At 47.3% G+C, this 20,666-nt stretch overlaps 2 protein-coding genes across 2 annotated transcripts; one reads left to right on the top strand and one right to left on the bottom strand.

Moving 5' to 3' along the window:
* Nucleotides 1–155: 155 nt before the first annotated feature.
* On the top strand, nucleotides 156–5,128 carry LOC140547917 (uncharacterized). The gene is made up of 5 exons (XM_072671195.1): nucleotides 156–442; nucleotides 533–877; nucleotides 1,507–1,638; nucleotides 3,022–3,137; nucleotides 4,256–5,128. Exons 1-5 carry the CDS (start codon nucleotides 418–420, stop codon nucleotides 4,355–4,357), a joined length of 720 nt encoding a protein of 239 aa, XP_072527296.1. The 5' UTR covers nucleotides 156–417; the 3' UTR covers nucleotides 4,358–5,128.
* Nucleotides 3,559–17,143, bottom strand: atp6ap2 (ATPase H+ transporting accessory protein 2). The gene is made up of 9 exons (XM_072671194.1): nucleotides 17,029–17,143; nucleotides 15,907–16,037; nucleotides 15,276–15,404; nucleotides 14,601–14,696; nucleotides 13,140–13,277; nucleotides 11,225–11,278; nucleotides 9,813–9,962; nucleotides 8,941–9,060; nucleotides 3,559–6,792 (listed from the first exon to the last, which is right to left on the bottom strand). Exons 1-9 carry the CDS (start codon nucleotides 17,081–17,083, stop codon nucleotides 6,598–6,600), a joined length of 1,068 nt encoding a protein of 355 aa, XP_072527295.1. The 5' UTR covers nucleotides 17,084–17,143; the 3' UTR covers nucleotides 3,559–6,597.
* Nucleotides 17,144–20,666: the final 3,523 nt, after the last annotated feature.

Here is a 20,666-nt window from a genome sequence, read left to right as displayed (position 1 = left end):
CACCCACCAGCGCGATCGTCCTGAGAGGAAACACCCAAGGTTCTCTCTGGTGGGCCTCGAGTTCAGAGATTGAAGCCACAGCTGTGCTGGGTTTAAAAGCTCTTTAGCGAACGTACTCTAGGTACCAATATGGTAAGTATGGAAATGTACAGAAATGAGAATCGACACAACAACGAGGGCTTCACCTTCTACTGAAATCCACCACTATAATCAACAGTGTGGGAGTGTCAGAAAGTGCTTTTCTACGTATGTGAGGAAACCTCTGCAGAGTCACGTGTGGTCAGAAAGTGCTCAACTCCTACTTCCTCTCGCTTCTTATACTCAAGATTTGTTGTGTTAGTGCTTAACGCTGAGCAGCAGCAGCAGTAGTGCTTCCTCACTGGGTCGGAGAGGCAGCGAGCGAATTCAGGCCACAACATGAAGACTGCTCATCTTCACTTCTGTAAGTCTGACTTTTGACTTTATTATTTATAATATTCTGGCAGGTCAGTTTGGATATTTAGGATTACTCATCTGCTGTTTCTCTTGCTAGGTCTACTGCTGTGGTGTGGAGCTGCAGATGGTTTCACTGATCTGCTGGTGGATTTGGGACAGAATGTAACTTTAGGCTGTGAGATTGGTGTAAAGAACGCTTACTGGTTTCTGCTGAAGCCGTCACATCCTACAGTGCATATATTACGCTCCTTCTCAGCCAAAGACACGTCCGCGCAGTACAGTGACCAAGCCTTCAGAGAAAGGTTCTCACTGAAGTCCAATGGCAGTTTATTTATTCAAAATATCACTGTGAACGAATTAGGAATTTATTTCTGCATAAACAACGAGTCATCGCATAAAATGAGCAACGGCACCAGACTCTACATCAATGAGAATGTCAATGGTAAGTACAAACTTTTCACTAAATAGTTTATCCGCACTATTAGAAGATCCCTGAGGAGTTTTTGGAGGTTCTTCAGCTTTAAACCATGGAGGAACCTCTCAAGGTACTTTGAGGAACCTTTTTCTTCTACACTGTTAAAAGTAGAAGATCCTTGAGGAGTTCTTGGAGGTTCTTCAGCTTAAAACCATGGAGGAACCTTTTTTTTCTACACTGTTAAAAGTAGAAGATCTATGAGAAGTTCTTGGAGGTTCTTCATACAGATAACTGTGGTGGAACCTCTTAAGATGCTTTGAGGAACCTTTGAGAAAACGTTTTCTTTTTTTAAAAAGGGTCCTTGAAGGTCCTTAAAAGCACATTAAGAGGTTTCTCCACAGTTATCTGTTTATGTATTATAGCTCTCAGTATAAATATGGCAGATGTCCCAAAATTATTACTCCTTTATTCAGATTTCGAGCTGAATGTTGCGCAAAAGTTACGATATCTGATCTATAGTTGGTCCATCTAAACACACTGTCATCATTAAAAACCACCAAGAAAACCATTTAAAACCAAACACGTTTACTTTTGTACAATCAAAAATGTTGAATGTATGAAGCCACAGTAGAAGCTGTTATCTTCTCGGTTTTCAGAGAATAGAAGTCAGGCGATGGAGAATCAGACAAACTGCAATCCTGAAGATATGTTAATAAATCCTGTTCATCTGCAAACTCTTCTGATAGTATCTGGCCTGCTGAACTTTGTCCTGGTCATCACAGTCACGGGTAGGTGGTTTTTAGTTTACCTAAAGCTGAGTTTACCCATTGATCGTGATAGAGATGCTCATAAGGTTCAGCCAGGTAGCAACTTCCAAAGCCTTGTTTTTGTTTTTAAAAGATTAAGTTTAATTGTCCAGAAAAGCCTGTGTGAGATTTTGTGAGGTCTAATCCACAGTGGGTTCCTATTTATAGCACAAATCTTTCTGTATACTTACAAAAGGATCTGTATAATTCATACTGGATACGGAACAATTCTTAGTGTCTTTTGAATGATTCAGTATAGATCAAGGATAATTCATAGTGAAAACTGAATAATTCATAGCAGATTCTAAATAATTCATAGTGCATATTTAACAATTAATTATAATTTATGAATTATTAATTCATAGTAATTATAGTATTATTATTACTGAATAATTCATCATATACTCTGGACGACTGTTGGTGGATACTGAATAATTAATATTGGATTCTGAATAATACACAGTGGATACTGAATAATTTATATTGGATTCTGAATAATACACAGTGGATACTGAATAATTTATATTGGATTCAGAATAATACATAGTGGATACTGTATTATTCATAATAGATACTGAATTATTCATAGTGGATACTAAATAATCTATTTAGGATACTGAATAATTCATACTGAATCCCGAATTATTCATAGTGGATACTAAACAATTTATAGTAGATACTAAATAATTCATAGTGGATAATAAATAATCTATATTGGATACTGAATAATTCATACTGAATCCTGAATAATTCATAGTGGATAATAAATAATCTATATTGGATACTGAATAATTCATACTGAATCCTGAATTATTCATAGTGGATACTAAATAATCTATATTGGATACTGAATAATTCATACTGAATCCTGAATAATTCATAGTGGATAATAAATAATCTATATTGGATACTGAATAATTCATACTGAATCCTGAATTATTCATAGTGGATACTAAATAATTCATACTGAATCCTGAATAATTCATAGTGGATACTAAACAATTTATAGTAGATACTGAATAATTCATAGTAAATGTTAAATAATTTATATTAGATTCTGAAGTAATCCACAAAATAGAGAGATGTCGCAAAATTAAGGAGAAGGCACTGCTCAAGGGCCCAACAGCAGCGGCTGTTATCTGACCTGGTGTTGAACCCACAACCCTGTGATTAATATCCCAGAATGTCACTAATGCCACCACAATTATGAGATTCCTTTGACACCGGTGTAATCTTTAGATCGGATGTGCTGCTAATTACCACGTACACAATGAAACCTTCAGAATTGATGTTTTGGTAGTTTTGGTAACGACTTTTTAAAAACCACAGCGTTTTACAGTGTGTTTTATAACCTCAACATTACAGGGATGACAGTGAGGCACTGCAAAAAGACTCCACAGCTCCAAGCCCAACCTGCAGACTCAACGCCGATACCAGACAGGCATAATCTACAGCTGCCTCAAGACTGCAGAGGTGTACAGGTAGGCTACTGCATTTTAACACAAGCCTTATTGCTTTACTAAGCTACTGCCCACATTACCTACAGATACCATCCCACTGCTGCATGGCTATTGTATCACCACTAGAACCTGGCAGTTGTCTATATATGAGTATACATTGTCTGAGGGCGCTAAGGTGGAAAGTCCCAAATTCGGTGACCTCACATCAAGGCAGCTCTGCTTACTGTTAAACCACCAGCAATACCATGTGTAATCATCAAGGCCAGAGGTGTAATGGTACACAGAAGTCAAGGTTTGGTTCCCACCATGGTTCGAAAGTCAGTTTGCGCTTTCATGAATTGGAAAAAGCAACAGCACTCGCCGTAGTGGAGTCAATCAAATCCTCACAGCAGTGTAGAAAGCCTTCCTCCCTGGACTGTAGAGACAATTACTCAATACAATAGCAGGATCAGCTCTTATTTATTACCACCCTTGATTTCAGAAGAAACAATACAGTAGCAGATGTCCCAATACTTTTGTCCATGTAGGGTATTTTTGAGCGTATGAAGAGCCTTTACGTCAAAGGAAGGTTCTTTAAACGTCTAAAGGTTTCTACGGCATCGCTCGAAGAACCCTGTGTAGCACCTTTCGCCCAGCATTGATGCTTTAGATGGTCTACCAGCTTTAGCAGCCTGACCAAGCTAGACCACCAGTATAACCAAGCTTGGTCATGACTTAAAAATCAAATGCTACGTACACTATGCCCATCAAGAGCTGGTTAACCAGCTAGCTCACCACCATAGAGTGGGGCTAGTTCTTCTGGAACATCAGCTTTTCAAACCTCACCTCAACCATAAAGACCTTCAGAAACCAGCGACCAGCAGAAGCTGGCCTTGAGCTGGATCGTTCAGCAGGGGTGTTGATGTTCCAGCTATTAAACCATGCCAGAAACCATATGCTACATAAGCTAATCTATTAACGATTACCGAACGCCGCCCTCCACACAGTTTGAGAAGTGTGAGACGGTTCAGGCCTGCAGGAGTATTAGCTTCAGACATTAGCCTCGCAGCTCCAGTCCAAACCGAAAGAAGCTACCTTCAGACACTTTAGCGACAAGGCCGAACTGAGGCAAGCTGAACGTACGTATCTCTTTCTTTCAGTATGAAGACATCGAGCTACCGTCGACCAGCGGCGTGAGGCTTACTGCAGCAAACAGCACATACGCCCTGTTACAGCACCCCAAACCTCGGCGAAAAACCTGAGGAGCTACATCTCGCAGTTGAGACCCACAGGGACTCTGAACTGGTTAACAGCAGCCGTTAAGAGACCAGCAAGCTGGAGGGCTTTGACGCCTCCATCGACGCTTCGTTGAGATTTTCTGATAAACCTGTGACATGCTAGGCATCGGAGGAACTGCGACCCGATGTCAGCACTGCTTGTGTTTTTTTTTTCCTTCAGGTCAAGCTGTGGAGATGCCTACAGCCCCTCTACATACCCCTGCTGGGATTAGCAGGGTGCAGCTAGCTGAAAAGCTCCTGACTCACTTTCTCATGGCCATCATGTGACCCCGACTGGGCGGTCAGCATGTAGTCTGCAGCGTTAGCGTCTGGCTGGCATGCTAATAGTGTAAAAAGCAATGAATCAATGTGAAAAGTGCATGGTGTTTGATGAGCGAGCTAATTTTACCACCGGTTGTGCAATAGTGCCCAGCATGACTGTCCAGCTGACCAGTTTGGTCATGCTAACAGTAAATTAGCCCAGTTCCTCCTTCTAAAGAAACTGCTGTGACCTTTCGGCTGAAATCAGCGAGAGGATGGAGGTGCTGAGAGATGGTGCTGATGGTGTTAAGAGGTGAAGACTTAAAATTACACACTGAGGTAAGTGTAATACCATAGAGGAACAAGGCTGAGGTGCTACCAGCGCAGCACTTTTAGCTTAACCTAGCACCCGCAGCCCCGGTCCAGCACCAACCCAGTTTCCCTTCTCACTAAAGGCTCAAACTTCAACAAATAAAGTCACAAAATGTTTCCAGTGCCTCACAAACACGTCTGCCGGCCTCTTTATTTCTTTCTTAATTAATTAATTTATTTGTTCAGGACACAAATGAGAAGATCGTGACCGAACTCCGAACTGTCTGAGGTAACTACCTCAAAGAGCTTAGCATTTAGCACGTCAACTTTACACACTCGTACAGCACGTCCAGTGTATCAGGAATTAAAAGAACCATCAAATCAACACAATAAATAAAAGCCGGGCTTCGATTCAAGATGGAGGTCGACGGGGAACATCAGGAAAAAAATAAAACAAAAGAAAAAGAGAAAACACCACAACACAACACAATCACAAGTGTAGCATGACGAGCTAAGCCTGGACGGTTTACTGTCCACCCACCCAAGAAACACAATGACTGTCATCTTATTTACATCCAGTAATGCTAACACAGCTAAAAACAAACAAAAAAAAATCATCAGGGACCCTGTCCAAATATTTGTGGACACCCCTACTAATAAATGTATTCAGCTGGTTTGCAAGTCACACCAATTTGCTGACAGTGACTCTTTTCTAGAGATTTACTGCCAATAGAATAGGACCTAATGAACCTACTGGCAACGATGCTGCCTAATGCCAGGCTTGGGTTTGAGGGGAGTTTGGGGATGGAGGGGTGGATGTGCCCACATACTGAGGAAACTTGTTCCAAACATGTCCAAATGTTTGTGGACACCCCTTCTAACTGTCAACAGAATAGGACGTAATGGCACCATGCCTAACGTCAGGCTTGGGCCTAAGGGCAGCACTGAGCCGTGGAGCAGAGGAAGGAACAGCGCTCTCTGGAATGACGGTTGGTGCTCCAATCTGATAGTTTTGAGATGAGTCAGGGAACGTAATGACTCAAGGCTCAATGCTCCTTCCCCTCCTCCTCCTCCAAAATCTAGTAGAAAGCCTTTCTGGAGAAGCAGAGGGGGAAAAAAAGAAGAATACTTTGTCCCAATACTTTTGTCAATATATTCATCTATTAAAACCTTGTTTCTTTTGTGTTTTTTTTTAAGCAATGCTAGCATTTTGATGGTGGTGGTGGTGGTGGGGAGGTCAGCTGGTCTCTAAACTAAGCAGGCATCAATAAATATACTTCAATATTCATTCAACATTTACAGTTTACCGTGACGGATTGACTATGTGTCTTTGTACAACGCGTTTCACAGGCGTACGCTCACCGAGGGTTCAAGTGGAATCGTACGGACCAGTGGTTTCCAACCCTGGTCCTAGAGGACCTCCTGCCCTCCAGCCCTGCAAATTTTGTTCCAATCAGCTCACTAACATCAGGCCCTTCTAGAGTTGAAGGTATGGTGATCGAGCAGGAAATGTATAGGGATGCAGGATGGACCTCCAGGACCCGGGTTTGGAACCACTGAGCGACAAGCATACATACACACATTCTCTCACACATACACACACATATACACATCAATACGGAATGGAGAAGCAACTGGAAGAAAAGCGCCGATCAGTCCATTCGGATCTTCTGGTTGGTCATCCTGTAGATGATGCTGTCGTAGCCGGGGTCCATGTTCCACAGGTTGTAGGCGACGGCGACGACGGCCAGAGCCAGAGCGATCATGAGCCACAGCACGATGTTGAAGATCACCGCGTACTCGTAGTTGTACTTGTAGGCCAGGTTGTAGGGGCTTCCAGGGTTGCTCTGGAACAAACAAACAAACAAACCGTGAAGAAGCCCACGCAGGCTTTACGCTTTTATTTGAAGGAAAGCAGGAAAGTAGGTCAGTGAAACCTGCAGCGTGTGGACTGAGGCGTTGGGCTGGACCGCAGCGCATTATGCAAGACCCGCTCGCTCGTTTCTATTTCCGAGCGACCGGAGGCGCGCAGCGAAACGCCGCGTGGTCAGAAGGTCTGCGAGACTCGCTCAGAGAGGGCTGCTTGCTTCAAAGCTCGCGCCTGTGTTGGTAGACACGCTCAGATGGTTGGAGGTCCAACATAGGAGGTACAACATCACTGCCGCGGCGCTCGCAGGGTGGCCACCGACCTCCAACTACATCACAACCCGCAGCGCTACTTCCAACATGGCTACCTGCTGCGTTCCCATGCCAGTGGTCGGCCTTGTCTAACAGCACTACCTGATACGTCGCTACCGCAACCTCGTACAAACCTCACCATTTGCACGCTGGTCACCTGCCTCGCCCAACATCGCTACTGCGACATCCGCAAGTTGGTCATCGGCCTCTTCCAACATCGCTACCTGCATCATGCCGGTTGTCGGCCTCGTGTAACAGCACTACCCTGGCGTTTGGATGCCGGCCACCAGCCTCAAATTACATAGTAAGCTGGTCACCTGCCTGGACCAACACTGGCGTTACCGGGCGGTAGTAATGTTCCCATGCTAATGTCACCTAGCGTAGCATTTCGAATTATGCTTTATTATTATTATTATTTTTTTTTTTTATCTTCGTTGCCATAAAGCTTTTCGCAAATGTATATTATGCTCAAACACCATAACGTAACGCCCCCTGTTGCTGATTCCCCTTCACAGTGCCAGGGCTACGAGCACGCAAACAGACTGGAGAGCTAGCGAACCAGGGTCAAATCACCCAACTCCACTGTAAGCGTTTCCAGGGGGTCATCAGGTCGACACCTCCCTTCGTCCAGTGTTTTGCTAAATCAAGCTGGTGTAAATAAAGTCTGGTGTCGCAGAACCCCCACCCCCACCCCCCCCGGCCCCAACCCCTCCACCAAGCTCACTTCACAGTTATATGATTTAGCCAAATATCACGACTGTAGAAGCGCCCTGGCCTCCCTGGTGGCCAACGCCGTGCTACGCCCCAGTTGAAATGCATGCTCCCACCACACTACACCTCCAGATTCAGTCACACACCAATGAAAAAGATCAACAGATTATCATAGCTCTGCATGTTGCAGCTACGCTGCCCTGGTGCAAGCTTTAGAAAGACGGCGCTTCTCACAGATTCTTATCAGAACCACGAAAAAGTAGAGCATGAACTCCTCGACCCCCCCCAATGAAAAAGCACGGCCCCACATGCTAGGCTATTCACTAGCACTAGGCTGTTCACCTCCACCTAAAGAATATACAGACCCCCTGCCCAACCCCCAGGGTCGGCTGCCGCGTGCCCTACCTGAACACAAACCAAAAGTAGGTCAAGAGACTTAGCGTAGGGTGAGGGGGGAGGGTTAACTGCACCACAAGATGGATGAGTGTGGAGGGATCGCTTGCTTGACTGTGTGGTACAAAATGTCCGACTCTACTCTCGGTCAGAGTTTCTGCCAATCAGAATAGGATATGCTTAATGCCACACGTGGGCTAGAGGGGTATAAAGCCCATCCCCCTAAGCACTGAGCTTTTTTGGAATGATAGGTCCAACCAACATCCTGACCTCCATCCAACATCCTGACCTCACCAACTCTAGCTCTTGTCGCTGAACGTGATCAATCAAATCCTCACAGCAATGCTCTGCTCCAACATCTAGCCGAAAGCCTTCTTCTCTGGACAGTAGAGACAGTTACCCCAACAAAAGCAGGAGAAACTTTTTTTTTAGTACCCCAGATTTCAGCAGAAACGGTGAATAAAGCAGGCGTCCCAATACTTTTGTCCGTTTATATAAGCGGTTTTGTCTGTTTTAAATAAGAAATACAGACAAATTCCAGCATCAAGGAGCAGAAAGCTGTTGTCCATATTCATAGATAGGTGGGGTATTATCTTCCATGCCTCCTTAGCAACGTTAGCTTCATAGCGCTAGCAGCCAGTTATAGTGTCAGTTGTGTGGTGGCGTCAATCGCAGAGGACGGAAAGCTGTCCCGTAAGCGTGGGCATACTTACGATCTGCTTGCTCTCCAGGATCGAGCGGGATTTCCTGATGAGCGGAGCCTCGAACGTCTTCACGGTCACCACCTCCACCACGGCGTTGTTGCTGTAGACACCGTAGACGTCATCGGCGAACTGCAAGGCAAGAGGCAGGAGAACACAATGACTCAGTCGTCTAGAACGTCCCAGTTTGGTTCTCGTCAAAGCCAATTAACCCGATGCAGCCAGCGCCACAGGAGAGAGAGCAAGGCCAATTGTGCTCTCCCAGGCTCTGGCTGCTGATGGCATGAACCAGCGATCCCCTCGACATTGGACAACTTAGCGAGTGACCTCACTAATGCTGATGCACTAATGCCATCAAATCTTCACAGCAACGTTCCAAAACGTAGTATGCGGCCTAAGCCGAAGAGTTGGGGCGAACCAGCTCCCTGTTATTACCCTCGAGCTCAGAACAAACCCTGGAAGAGCATGTGTCCACAAACTTTTGGACACGTGGTGTATCCGTCCGTAACGCGTATGAGCTCACTGCTGCGTGTCTGAACATCGAGTAACAATGCATTATGGGTATTCCACGTCCATGTGTACACTGTATGTTACTATTAGGGATAGCCAGGTCCGATCCAGTGACTTGGGATCATTCCAATCCAAAACTTAGCTTCTAATGCTAACTCCCCGTTCCACCTTAAACAGTGCTCTGGACATTACAGTAAATCTGGACATTCCTAATTATGGTGCATTGTGGGAATGGTACAGTGCACTATGAAAAAGTAGTGCCCTATATAGTGACTAGGGCACGGTTTGGGACACCGCTCAAGACCGCCGACCCAGCTCCATCTCCTTCTTCCCTTTGGCTCAGTCCAGATCAGACGCCCGTCGGAGTTGCTTACCTTCTGCAGTGCAGAGGCCAGGATCTTGGCGGCATCCTGGAACTGTGGGGAGTCGCTGCCGTAGCGACGGGCGATTTCCTCCAAGCCGGCCAGCTCCAGGGAGAACAGGTCAGGAGCCTGGTCCTTGGCCAGGTGCTTATGCCTCAGCAGCTGTGAAGAGAGAGAGAGAGAGAGATTAGGAAGAAGACCGATGAGATAACGATGTAGAGTGTGAGAGATAGGAAGTGAGCGGGTTCGAAATTGTGGTGAAACAAATTTATCTCCGCAGGAAACCATGGCAACGCTCGCAAATGTAGATCTGAAATTACGTACGTCTCCCTCGCACGCGCTCGCGTGCTCTCTCGCTCTAAGCGACGGCAGCAGCGGTTGGACATGTCGTCCATATAGACGAACTCCGCAGGTCTACGGCTACCTTCGGAGACCCGTATCCATCCGTACCTACATGACGTCCAATACATGTCCAAATGTTTGTGGACACCCCTCCTAATGAATAAATGAATGAATGCTCTCATTGCTGACCCAAGGGACTCACTGGAGCTGACGAACCTGATTAACCTACTGGCAACCATGGCTGATGCCCGACGAAGGCAATCAAATTCTCACAGCAATGCTTCTCCATCAAAACCTAGTGGAAAGCCTTCCTCCCTGAACACAAGCGTGATGAACTTGGAATGAGCAGGTGTCCCAATACTTTTGTCCATGTACGCTCTGTGTGCATCTACCTGTATGAGCTGAGGTTACTGTTCGGCTGCGTTCCAAATCGCACTCGCCTTTACTTCACTGAGGTTACCTTAGTAACGAAAGGTGGCTAGTGTCGGCGAAACACTGCAGTAGTAGTAGTTGTAGTAGTCTGTGGTCGGGTGTGGTTTGGGACACAGCCTCGCACAGCCTAAAGCTAAAAGCTAAAGCCTAAAGCTATAGTCAGGTCTACATGGAGATTCGGAGATTGGAGATTTGCAGCGAAGGGGCGGGGTTGGTGCTAGATTTTGCGGGCGGGGGGTGGGGTGGTGCTCACAATCGGACCGGGACCCACCCCACCTGCTCAGGGGGTCTCTGTCCGCTTGACCAGTGCGCACCAGGGTGGGAAAGGGCTAGTATAAACAGACCCATGCAGAGCAACAGGCTCATGCAGCAAGACTAGGGACGCGTCCGCAAAGACGAACGGGTCAGAAGCCGCCCCCGGTCCGATCTCCGGCTACAGGAAGTGAGGAAGCGTCTGGTTGTGTATTTGAGGGGCTGGCTGTGTGTTCTCGCACCGTGCATGAGGATCAGAAACCGCTTCTTGCGACAAAAATGGAAAAAATAAGAGGAAATCGGCGCCGGCGCCTGTGCCTACGCGCTCGGGCCCTTTCGCTGCACAGCACTGGGCTATGAAGCAGCAGCAGCAGCAGCAGCAGAGGGTGAGAGCTTACCAGGGCTGAGATGTCATGCAACACTTGAACCTCAGACAGGAACAGCAGATCAGCCTGAAAAAGAGGGGGGGGAAAAAAACACGCATTTACCACAAGCGTAAGCACACACACAATATTTGCATCACACACACACAATCACCTCTCAGCCCTGCTGTCACACCAGACACCCACATCTTGCATCAAGGCCCTCAGAGATGATCGTCAAGCATTAAACCGTGCACTATGGGCAGGTACTGGCCCTGCACGTGTCTTTTAAGCCAAGGTGCTGCTACTAACAAGGGTTCTTGGAGCCGTGCCAATGAAGAACCATTAACCATTATTGGACCCAATAACTGGTTTTTCTACGGCATTGCTCGAAGAACCCTTTGTAGCACCCATTTCTGGTGTCTAATGTAGCTTACAAGTGACGGGACAAAAGTATTGGGACACCTGTTCATTCCTAGTTTCGTCTGGAATCAAGGGTTTTAACATGGTTTTAATGTCCTGCTATCTGCTGACTGTCTCTACCGTCCAGAGAAGAAAGCTTTCTACTAGATTTTGGAGGAGGAGGAGCATTGCTGTGAGGATTTGATTGCACTGGGCGACAAGAGCTAGAGGTTGTGAGGTCATCCCCAACTCATACCGTCCGAAAGTACTGGAAGGAGCACCATCATTCTTTTTTATTTATTTATTTATTTTTAAATCCTGCGCCACAGCTCAATGCCGGGGGTCTTCATACCCCTCTAGACCAGGCCTGGCTGGCACAATGCCAATAGGTTCCCCAGGTTGATCCGCTTCGGAGCGGTAATTCTCTGCAAGCCGCGTCAGCAGCGGGTGCAACTGAAAGTAGCTGAACACGCGCTCACATTAGAAGGGGGTGTCTACAAACATTTGGACACGTAGTGTCTGGGTTTGCGGGGTGGCCGTAAATCAGGCGTGAGGGCAGGGCTGACAGCTGGTCGTTACCAGAAAAGCAAGCGGAGGAAATTCATCCAGAAAAAAAAGGGGGTGTTGCAAAATCAACAATTACGATTTTTTATGGGTTTTTTTTTTGGACAGACAAATTGCCGTAGCTTTGACGGTAAAACCCCATAAAACATATCCATCAGCAAAATCACAACTTCCCTCCTAAGTACAGCCCTGCTGACAGCAGGACGATGCACAATCAGCCGAAAACCCTTCATCGGCTCAGAGACGGAACGAGTGGATTGCATCCGCCCCCTGCCCCCCCAAAAAAAAAAAAAACGGCGGAGAAGTATGTTTATGGACAGATGGGTCATCAAGCGGACCGTCAGCGTGCGGAGATCGTTAGACAGAATGTTAATTTAAATTTCTCAGACAATTAAAAGCGAACGAGCTGATCTGTAAAACATGGTGGAGTTACACCATTAGTTCGTTGCCAGCGGCCGCCACAGCAGCACTGCAGCAGTGATGCTGGGTGAGGCCGCCCGGTGGCATGGTAGTGATGCAAACACTGGGACCGCGAAGCTAACGGTGTGATAGCGGCGCTAATGCCGCCATAGTGACATAGTGGGCATCTGTAAAACATGGTGCAGTCAGTGTCTGAGTCAGCTACGCTACACGTACACATTATTTTGGCACGACAGCGATGCGAACTCAGAAACATCGATTAGTTTTGCCAGACCGCCATTGGCTGCACTGATTGGTCAGTGGCATTTCAGCAATGGTCAGGCAGACTGGACTGTACGACACCGGACCGGAATCGGATCGGGCCGACAGTCAGCGCTCAGACACTCGGATCGGATCGAGGGGGTGAAAAACTTGAGGTCCGGCTCTCTGTCCGTCTGCCTGTCCATACCAACAGCACCACTGACCAAAGCAGCGCTCTCCATAGACGCACACAGACAGGCTGCTCAGCTCCATCTAGTGTGTGTGTGTGTGTGTGTGTGTGTGTGTGTGTGTGTGTGTGTGTTACCTCGCTGTTTCGGCTGAGTGAGTGGAGTGGAAGAGAGTGCAGCACCGATCCTTCCTGCGACAGACGAGCCCTGATCTGCTGCAAGGTGACAGGCAGGTCCTCAAAGACAGTGTTCGCCATGCCCATCATGTACAGCCGCTACACACACACACACACACACACACACACACACACAAACAGTATTAGCCAAACATCTGAATGTCACATCATGTGATCAGTCCTAAGTGAAAAGATGGATGAATAGTAAGGAGAACTCAAAAAGAGGGCGGAGCCATGTCAGCCTTGGTCAGTCAGTGATTGGCCAGAGGATGTGCTGACCCACCTAACCCACCTGACTCACTTCAAGGACCTCCCGTTCCACACCGACAGGAGCAGACCTTTATCATCAGGCTTTGGGAAGATCTTCATAAGGCATGCTCTCTAAATTGACACTAGGGGGCCCTGTGGAGCCAGACTGGCAGATTCAGGTTCCCTGGGGAACCCATGAGCCGTCTCCACTTTCTGAAACGAGCCGGGATCGCCGATTGGCCATTGATCACTGGGTGACCTTGGATCTTTTTGAAAAGGTTAGCGAAGTAAGGCGCTAGCCGGCCGAATGCTATATTGTCACTTTTCGGTGGAAGCGTGCTAGCAGCCATGTGCGCAGAGGCGGTGAACTTAACAGCTGTAGGTGCGAAGGTGTGTTGGTGTGGCGAGCTCACAGCTTTCGGCGGTCCAGGCGCTAGCTTCCGCTCATCGTGTTCGGTGTAAAACTACCTTCTGCGAAAAGCTAGTTTTGCGCTGAAGCTATGAGGCTAACTAAGGCAGCTAACAAAAGGAATGGCATGGGAATGGGAGCGCCTACAATTAGCATGGCGCTAGCTAGCTGCATGAAGCCTAATTCCCTCAAACCTGTTGTGTGTAAACGGGAGCTAAGGGGCATTAGCATGGTGCTAACTGCATGGCTACATCATCACACACTACTGTGCACCTTCTGCGAGCCCATCTTAAAGGAAGGGTAAAACATAACAGGGTGGTAAACAGGCTTGGGGCACTGCGCTTGGGGCACTGCGCTTGAGACCCCCCCCCCCCCCATGAGCACTTGTGATTGGGTGGTGATCATCATCATCCACCATCATCCTGACCTGCCTAAAAATCAAAAGGGACGTCTTCCCTTGATACCTTTGATTTCCGAAGGAACAAGGAATGAGCAGGCGTCCCAATACTTTTGTCCAAGTAGTGTGTGCACTCTAGGTGGGTCTATTATTTTTTTTTTTAACCAGGTTAAAAGGGGGCTGACGGGTCATGCAGAAATCAGGGTGGTCAATTCTTTCACCATCCTCATGTCATCTTCACTTTGCAGATTTATCTGAGCTTTGTGGGCAAGAGGATACAGAGCACGCGTGGGCCTTCGCGCCTCGGTGGGGATTATTTTTTTATTTTTTTTTTTGAGGGGGCTTCAGAGCCAGCCTTGAGCCTTACCTCCTCGCTGGGTGCCAGCTGCAGAACCACAGGGGTGCTCTCTGCGAACAAGGTGTGAATGGTGTTGGCCACGCTGTCCAGAGTGAAGGGTACAGGCTGTGAAGAAAAGAAAGAAAGAAAGAAAAAAGACAGACACACAGGAAATCAGACAGCAGGTCTCGTGGTTGCATGATGGGGAAGTAAAAGGCTTGTCCACTGAGCAGATCAGTGGAAAATTCACAACTGTGTCATGCTTTTAAAAAAAAAAAAAAACAAAAAAAAAAAAAAAAAACGGCATCTGACTAGCAGGGGTTCTGCTTAGTTCCTGGAATTATTATTTGTTTAGTTCCTAATTAAAAAAAAAAAGTTTGTGGACACCCCTTCTAATGAATGCATTCGGCTAGGTTAACCTACATCAATTGCTGTCTAGTCCCTATAGAGAAGAAGTACTGCCAATAGAACATGACGAAGCTATTGGCTCCATGCTGCCTAATAATGCCAGGCGTGGGCTAGTAGAGGGGTGTAAAGCCCCTCAGCAATGAGGAGCTGTGGAGCAGTGGGAGAACTGTGTTCTCTGGAATGATGGATGGTGGAGCTCTAGCTGGCTCTAGTGGCTGAATGCAATCAAATCCTCACAGCAAATGCTCTAAATCAAAATCTATAGGGCTTTTTACGTAAACAGCTCGCACGACTTACGTTTTCCAGAGGGTACGAGGAGGTGTTTGAGGGGAGCTCCAAACTGCCGACGCCGCGCACTGCGATTAGCGCATTAGCCCGGGGGCGCTGGAACAGGGAACCTGCGGCTAGGCCTGGCCAGTCGAGATCCTACGAACACACACACACACACACACACACACACACCCCGCATTAAATCAATTAAAACCAAGTCATTAAAGCCCGTCCACAGGCGTCCGAATATTTTGAAAAACTGAGCTCTGGAGGCTGGATCTCAAATACCTCCTCACTCCCTACATAGTGAACTCCAAGTCCTAATAGTGCAGCGTCTAACTACATAGAGCCCTAGATTTTGGATTTCCACATACGAATAAACGTAAATACGGTTCTATTAAGGGATATATCCCAATCCGTAACTTCCTGACTTGCACAGTGCACTACGTAGGGAGCAGTGTGTAATTTGGGACCAGATCTCTGAGCGACGTTCTTCCTTCTTCGTGGTGTTTGGATGTCCGTCTTTATGAAGTTCCGCGGACGGAAACCTTTCCAGAAACGGAAGGAGGGAAATATCCGGATGCGTGTGGGCGGGGCTTACCCACTAGATCCGCACATCACTCAAAAATAACGGCGAATCTAGCTAAGCTAGCTGTACCTCCTGCACCGAGAAGCCCATGGTCAGCGCCACCAGGTCAGGAACCTTCTCCCCAGCCAGCGGCCACTGGCCCTCCCTGAAGGACACATACTGGGGGCTGCGCAGCACCGTCAGCTGGTCTCCAAACACACCTACAGAGGGGGGGCACACACACACACACATCATGAATTTAATCAGGGGTGTTTGAACAGGAAAGTCACCAAACTGCGAAAGACTCTCGGCCTCCAGGACCAGAGCTGAAGACTGAGCCATCTGACATAGGTTGACAAAAGTATTGGGACACCTGCTTGTTCACAGCTTGGTCTGAAATCAAGAATATTAAAAGAGCTGATCCTGCAACCTAAAGTATCTCAGTGCATTCATTAGAAAGGGTGTCCACAAACATTTGGACATGTGCTGTCACACGAGGAGACTGGAACAGGGAAATGACTAAACTGGGAAGTCACGAGGATCTACTCAACGAACACCCTCGGCCAACAGACCGAACAAGTGTCCGCAAGTGTATACCATGAATCTGCCATAACATTAAAACCACCTGGAGAAAAGGGCTCCGAAGGAAGGAAGGAAGGAAGGACCCAAGGCTCTCTCTGAGGCTCCAGGAGGCCTCACCTCACCTCACCACCTCCAGGACAGCGTCATAGTCTTGGTGCCAGATACCCAACATGACACCTTCAGAGGTCTTGTGGAGCCAGGCAGGTGGTTTTAATGTTATGGCTGATGTTATGGTTTTTACCGTAAATACCGTGATATTCGCGCTCCACATCGAGCCAGCGCAGAGGGGTCACATGACCCCAGCGCCGCTATTCGGTATAACTGCGCTCTGTTACTGTCTGCCTGCCTGTCTGCCTGTCTGTCTGTCTGTCTGCCTGTCTGTCTGTCTGTCTGTCTGCCTGTCTGCCTGTCTGCCTGTCTGCCTGTCTGTCTGCCTGTCTGCCTGTCTGCCTGCGCTCCCCCCCGACCCAGCCGCCACCGCCTCCACACTGCAGGCGCTTATTAGCTGGCTGGCTAACAAGCTAGCGTTAGCACCCTACGCTACGCCGCTCGGTATGGAGAGCCAGACAGGCGGACTGCAGCTGTCTTACCGCCCCCGGAGAGCGTAGCAATGGAGAACAGCGTGTTTACCCGACAGTGAAGTCGCTAAAGCAGCGAAAGCGACGAGAAGCGGAGAGAAATCCATCCTGTACGACCAGCAGCTCCCTCAGCAGCTCCCTCCGCACAGGTCACCTGACTGGCTGACTGGCTGACTGAGGCACGCACCGTGCGTGATGACGTCGGGCCGTACGCCGTACGCCGCTCCCTGACGCTGGGCTCTAGGCCTTGTTTTTGCCTTGTTTGGAGACTTTAATGAATTATTTTCACAAAATGCGAAATAAAATTTGATATTTATTAAAATAATTGTAGTTTCTAGCGTTTGTTTAAACATTTACGTGCTTTTTTAACAACAAAAGGCAGTTCGTTATTCCGACGCTTCCGGTGGCGACTTCCTGTACAGATGTCTGCAGCTGGATAAAGAAATGAATAAAAATGAATACATAAATAAATAAAAAGCTATCTTAGTATTATTGTAATTATCGCTGGTGTTTTTTTATTTTAGTATGAATTAGTTTACATTCATTATTAATTAAATTAATTGGTAAGTTCTGGATATGAGTCCCTGGGGTCCTGAGTCCTGAGGGCTGCCAATGTGGCCTAATTAGTTTGTAATTATGCTTATAGACAGACGGCTACACTAAATGGACAAAAGTATTGGGACACCGGCACATTCATTATTTCTTCCAAAGTTGAGCTTTCTACTAGATTTTGGAGGAGCACCCCAAATCATCCCAAAAGTACTGGATGGAGCTCCACCACCATCATTCCAGAGAACACAGTTCCTCCACTGCTCCACAGCTCCTCAATGCTGGGGGGCTTTATATACACCCCTCTAGCCCACGCCTGGCATTATTAGGCAGCATGGTGCCGATAGGTTCATCAGGTGTATCTGCTCTTGCAGAGAGTCCTATTCTATTGGCAGTACTTCTCTATAGGGACTTGACCAGCTGTGTGTGTGTTTGTGTGCATTTGCACATCTGTGTCAGCAATGGTGCAACTTAAAGTGGCAGAATGCATAAATTGATTGGGAGGGGTGTCCACAAACATTTGGACATATAGAGAGATAAATAGATAGACATAAAGACAGAGATGTGGATGGATGGATTTATAGACAGACAGAGACAGACAGGCAGACAGATAGATAGACACATGGACAGACAGACACATAGACAGGCAGACAGATAGATAGACACATAGACAGACAGATACATAGACAGGCAGACAGATAGATAGACACATAGACAGACAGATACATAGACAGGCAGACAGATAGACAGATATACAGGCACACAGACAGATAGATATACAGATAGACAGACAGACAGACAGACAGATAGCCAAATAGACAGATAGATAGACAGACAGACAGACAGACAGATAGACATACACACACACAGATAGATAGACAGACAGACACATAGACAGGCAGGCAGACAGACAGATAGATAGACAGTTCACACAGATAGATAGACAGACAGACAGACAGATATATAGAAAGGCACAGACAGACAGACAGACAAATAGATAGATAGATAAGCACACACAGATAAATAGACAGATAGACAGACAGACAGACAGATAGACAGAAAGATAGACAGACAGAGAGATAGACAGACAGACAGAGAGATAGACAGACAGACAGATGGAATAACAGGATCAATAGTAAATATTTCAGACTCTTTAAATATTTTATTTACTTTAGTGATTTTTTAGTGAAAAAGTAAAAGATAAATAATAATAATAATAATAATAATAATAATAATAATTAATAACCCGCACAAAAACAGACCTCGTCCTCTGCGCAGTGACGTCACGACGCACCTCTAGCTTCTCCTCGGGTTCAGCGTTGCGGTGCGAAACATACAGCGGGGTCATGTCGCCCCCTGCTGGTCCGGGCCTGCAGCTTCCGCTCGTCAACACAGAGGAAATTAGCCACTGGCTAACTGTGTGCACCCCCCCCCCCTCCCTCCCTGATCGGTTGAGTTTACATCTGAACTAGTTAACGCTCAGGCTATGCGAAACATTTGAAACATTTGAAGTAACCTTGAGTTATAATTCTGTTTATATTTATGTATCTAATTTAAAAAAAGACTGTTAATTGGCTAATGGCTAACTGCTAATAATGCCTGGGTATCAAGGCATTCAAGTTACAGCAAAAGCCCAACTTCAGCCTCTGCCTTTTGTGTGCTTTTGTCCTGCAATTCCACTTTTGTCCACTTGGAGGAGCTCTTGTCACGTGTGGAGACTGCAGTGAATTAACCCCCTTTTTTTTTACAGCAGGACAAATCAGGACATTTCTCATGTTCACAGTCATTATTTTCGCTAATTCAGTGCAGCAGCAGCAGCAGCAACAGTGACGTCACCCGTCCTACCGCCTCTCCGACTGCTCGTTTGACGGCGTCAGGGTCCCACAGTAGGCCGGCGTCTACCCGGTAGCTGGCCCTCAGCCTTCTGCTACCAGGAGTAGCGTTACTGACGTGCTGTTGGGTCTGTCAGCTGCCAGAAATGTGCACGGAGTTTGTTTCTTTGCGGTCGGCTCCCCGTATCCCTGTCCTGCAGCTGGAGGAAATGGTTTTCGGGTGTAGCTTCGTGCTGCGCAGATTCCTGAGCTTCATGCTCGCTTTCTGCAGTGCGTCTGGTTCAGAGGGTCCATGAAGTTGTCAGGAGCGTCTGGCTGGGCTGTGAGGCGCTGTGGTCCGTCCCTATATCTGTCTAAGGTCCACGGGGTCGTCTGTGTGGTCAGTACTGAAATCACGGTGCTCTTTCACGGTTGTGGGTTTGATACCCAGGTCTGCTAAGCTGCCACTGTTGGACCTTGCAACTGAGTTGATGATCACAGGGTTGTGGGTTCGATACTCAAGTCTGCTAAGCTGCCACCTTTGGGTTGTGCTGCTGGGTTTTTGGTGACAGGGTTGTGAGTTTGATACCCAGGTCTGCTAAGCTTCCACTTTTAGGCCCTACCACTGAGTTGTTAATTACAGGGTTGTGGGTTCGCTGCCTAGCTTCGCTAAGCTATCCCTTTTGGGTCATGCTGCTGGGTTTTTGATGACAGGGTTGTAGGTTTGATTCCCCAAATCATCTAAGCTGACAAAACTGGACTTTGCAACTGAGTTGTTGATCACAGGGTTGTGGGTTCGATGCCCAGCTTGGCTAAGCTATCCCTTTTGGGTCATGCTGTTAGGTTTTTGATGACAGGGTTGTGGGTTCCAAAGTCTGCCGGAAGCTATATCTTAAGGAGCAGGGTTTCCAGTGTCTGTTGTAACGACTGAGGGAAGAAGAGTCGGCAGGCCGTGGACGTTCGGACTATGGACCGACCTCTCTGCGTTGAATAAATAGACTCGGGCTTTGCGTTATCTGAGCAGCGTATTCTTATAGCGGACCGTTGTAGGTCTTGCGTCAACTGGAGCTTGCACGCAAATGGTGGAGCAGGATCTGACGGACATGGTCTCCACTCTGACCCCTGTCCACTGTCGAAAGCATCTTCAACGGCCGTGCCTCTGAGCGATGGAAGATGGCCAGACGGATGGCCATACCTGCTCCGTCTACCTGCGGAAGTACCAGGTTGCCTGGTGGGGAGAAGACCGAAACCCTGGGTCAACCCAACGTCAAGGCGACAGATCGATCAAGGCACTTCCCGCAGCCACCATGCTGCAGGGATCGCCCAGGAA

Source organism: Salminus brasiliensis, chromosome 25, assembly GCF_030463535.1.
Source record: "Salminus brasiliensis chromosome 25, fSalBra1.hap2, whole genome shotgun sequence".
NCBI lineage: Eukaryota > Metazoa > Chordata > Actinopteri > Characiformes > Bryconidae > Salminus > Salminus brasiliensis.
Note: the sequence above shows the minus strand (reverse complement) of the source record. Positions and strands in the feature narration are given on the sequence as shown.

What these genes read in the sequence shown, in the direction of transcription:
- LOC140547917 (XM_072671195.1), top strand. Translation starts at nt 418, where the DNA reads ATGAAGACTGCTCATCTTCACTTCT. An exon ending in CATCAATGAGAATGTCAATG is followed by an intron (nt 878 to 1,506) that starts GTAAGTACAAAC and finishes CTCGGTTTTCAG; the next exon opens with AGAATAGAAGTCAGGCGATG. An exon ending in CCTGGTCATCACAGTCACGG is followed by an intron (nt 1,639 to 3,021) that starts GTAGGTGGTTTT and finishes TCAACATTACAG; the next exon opens with GGATGACAGTGAGGCACTGC.
- atp6ap2 (XM_072671194.1), bottom strand. Translation starts at nt 17,083, where the DNA reads ATGGATTTCTCTCCGCTTCTCGTCGCTTTCGCTGCTTTAGCGACTTCA. An exon ending in CCTCGTACCCTCTGGAAAAC is followed by an intron (nt 14,697 to 15,275) that starts GTAAGTCGTGCG and finishes TTTTCTTCACAG; the next exon opens with CCTGTACCCTTCACTCTGGA. An exon ending in TGCATGACATCTCAGCCCTG is followed by an intron (nt 9,963 to 11,224) that starts GTAAGCTCTCAC and finishes CTCTCTTCACAG; the next exon opens with CTGCTGAGGCATAAGCACCT.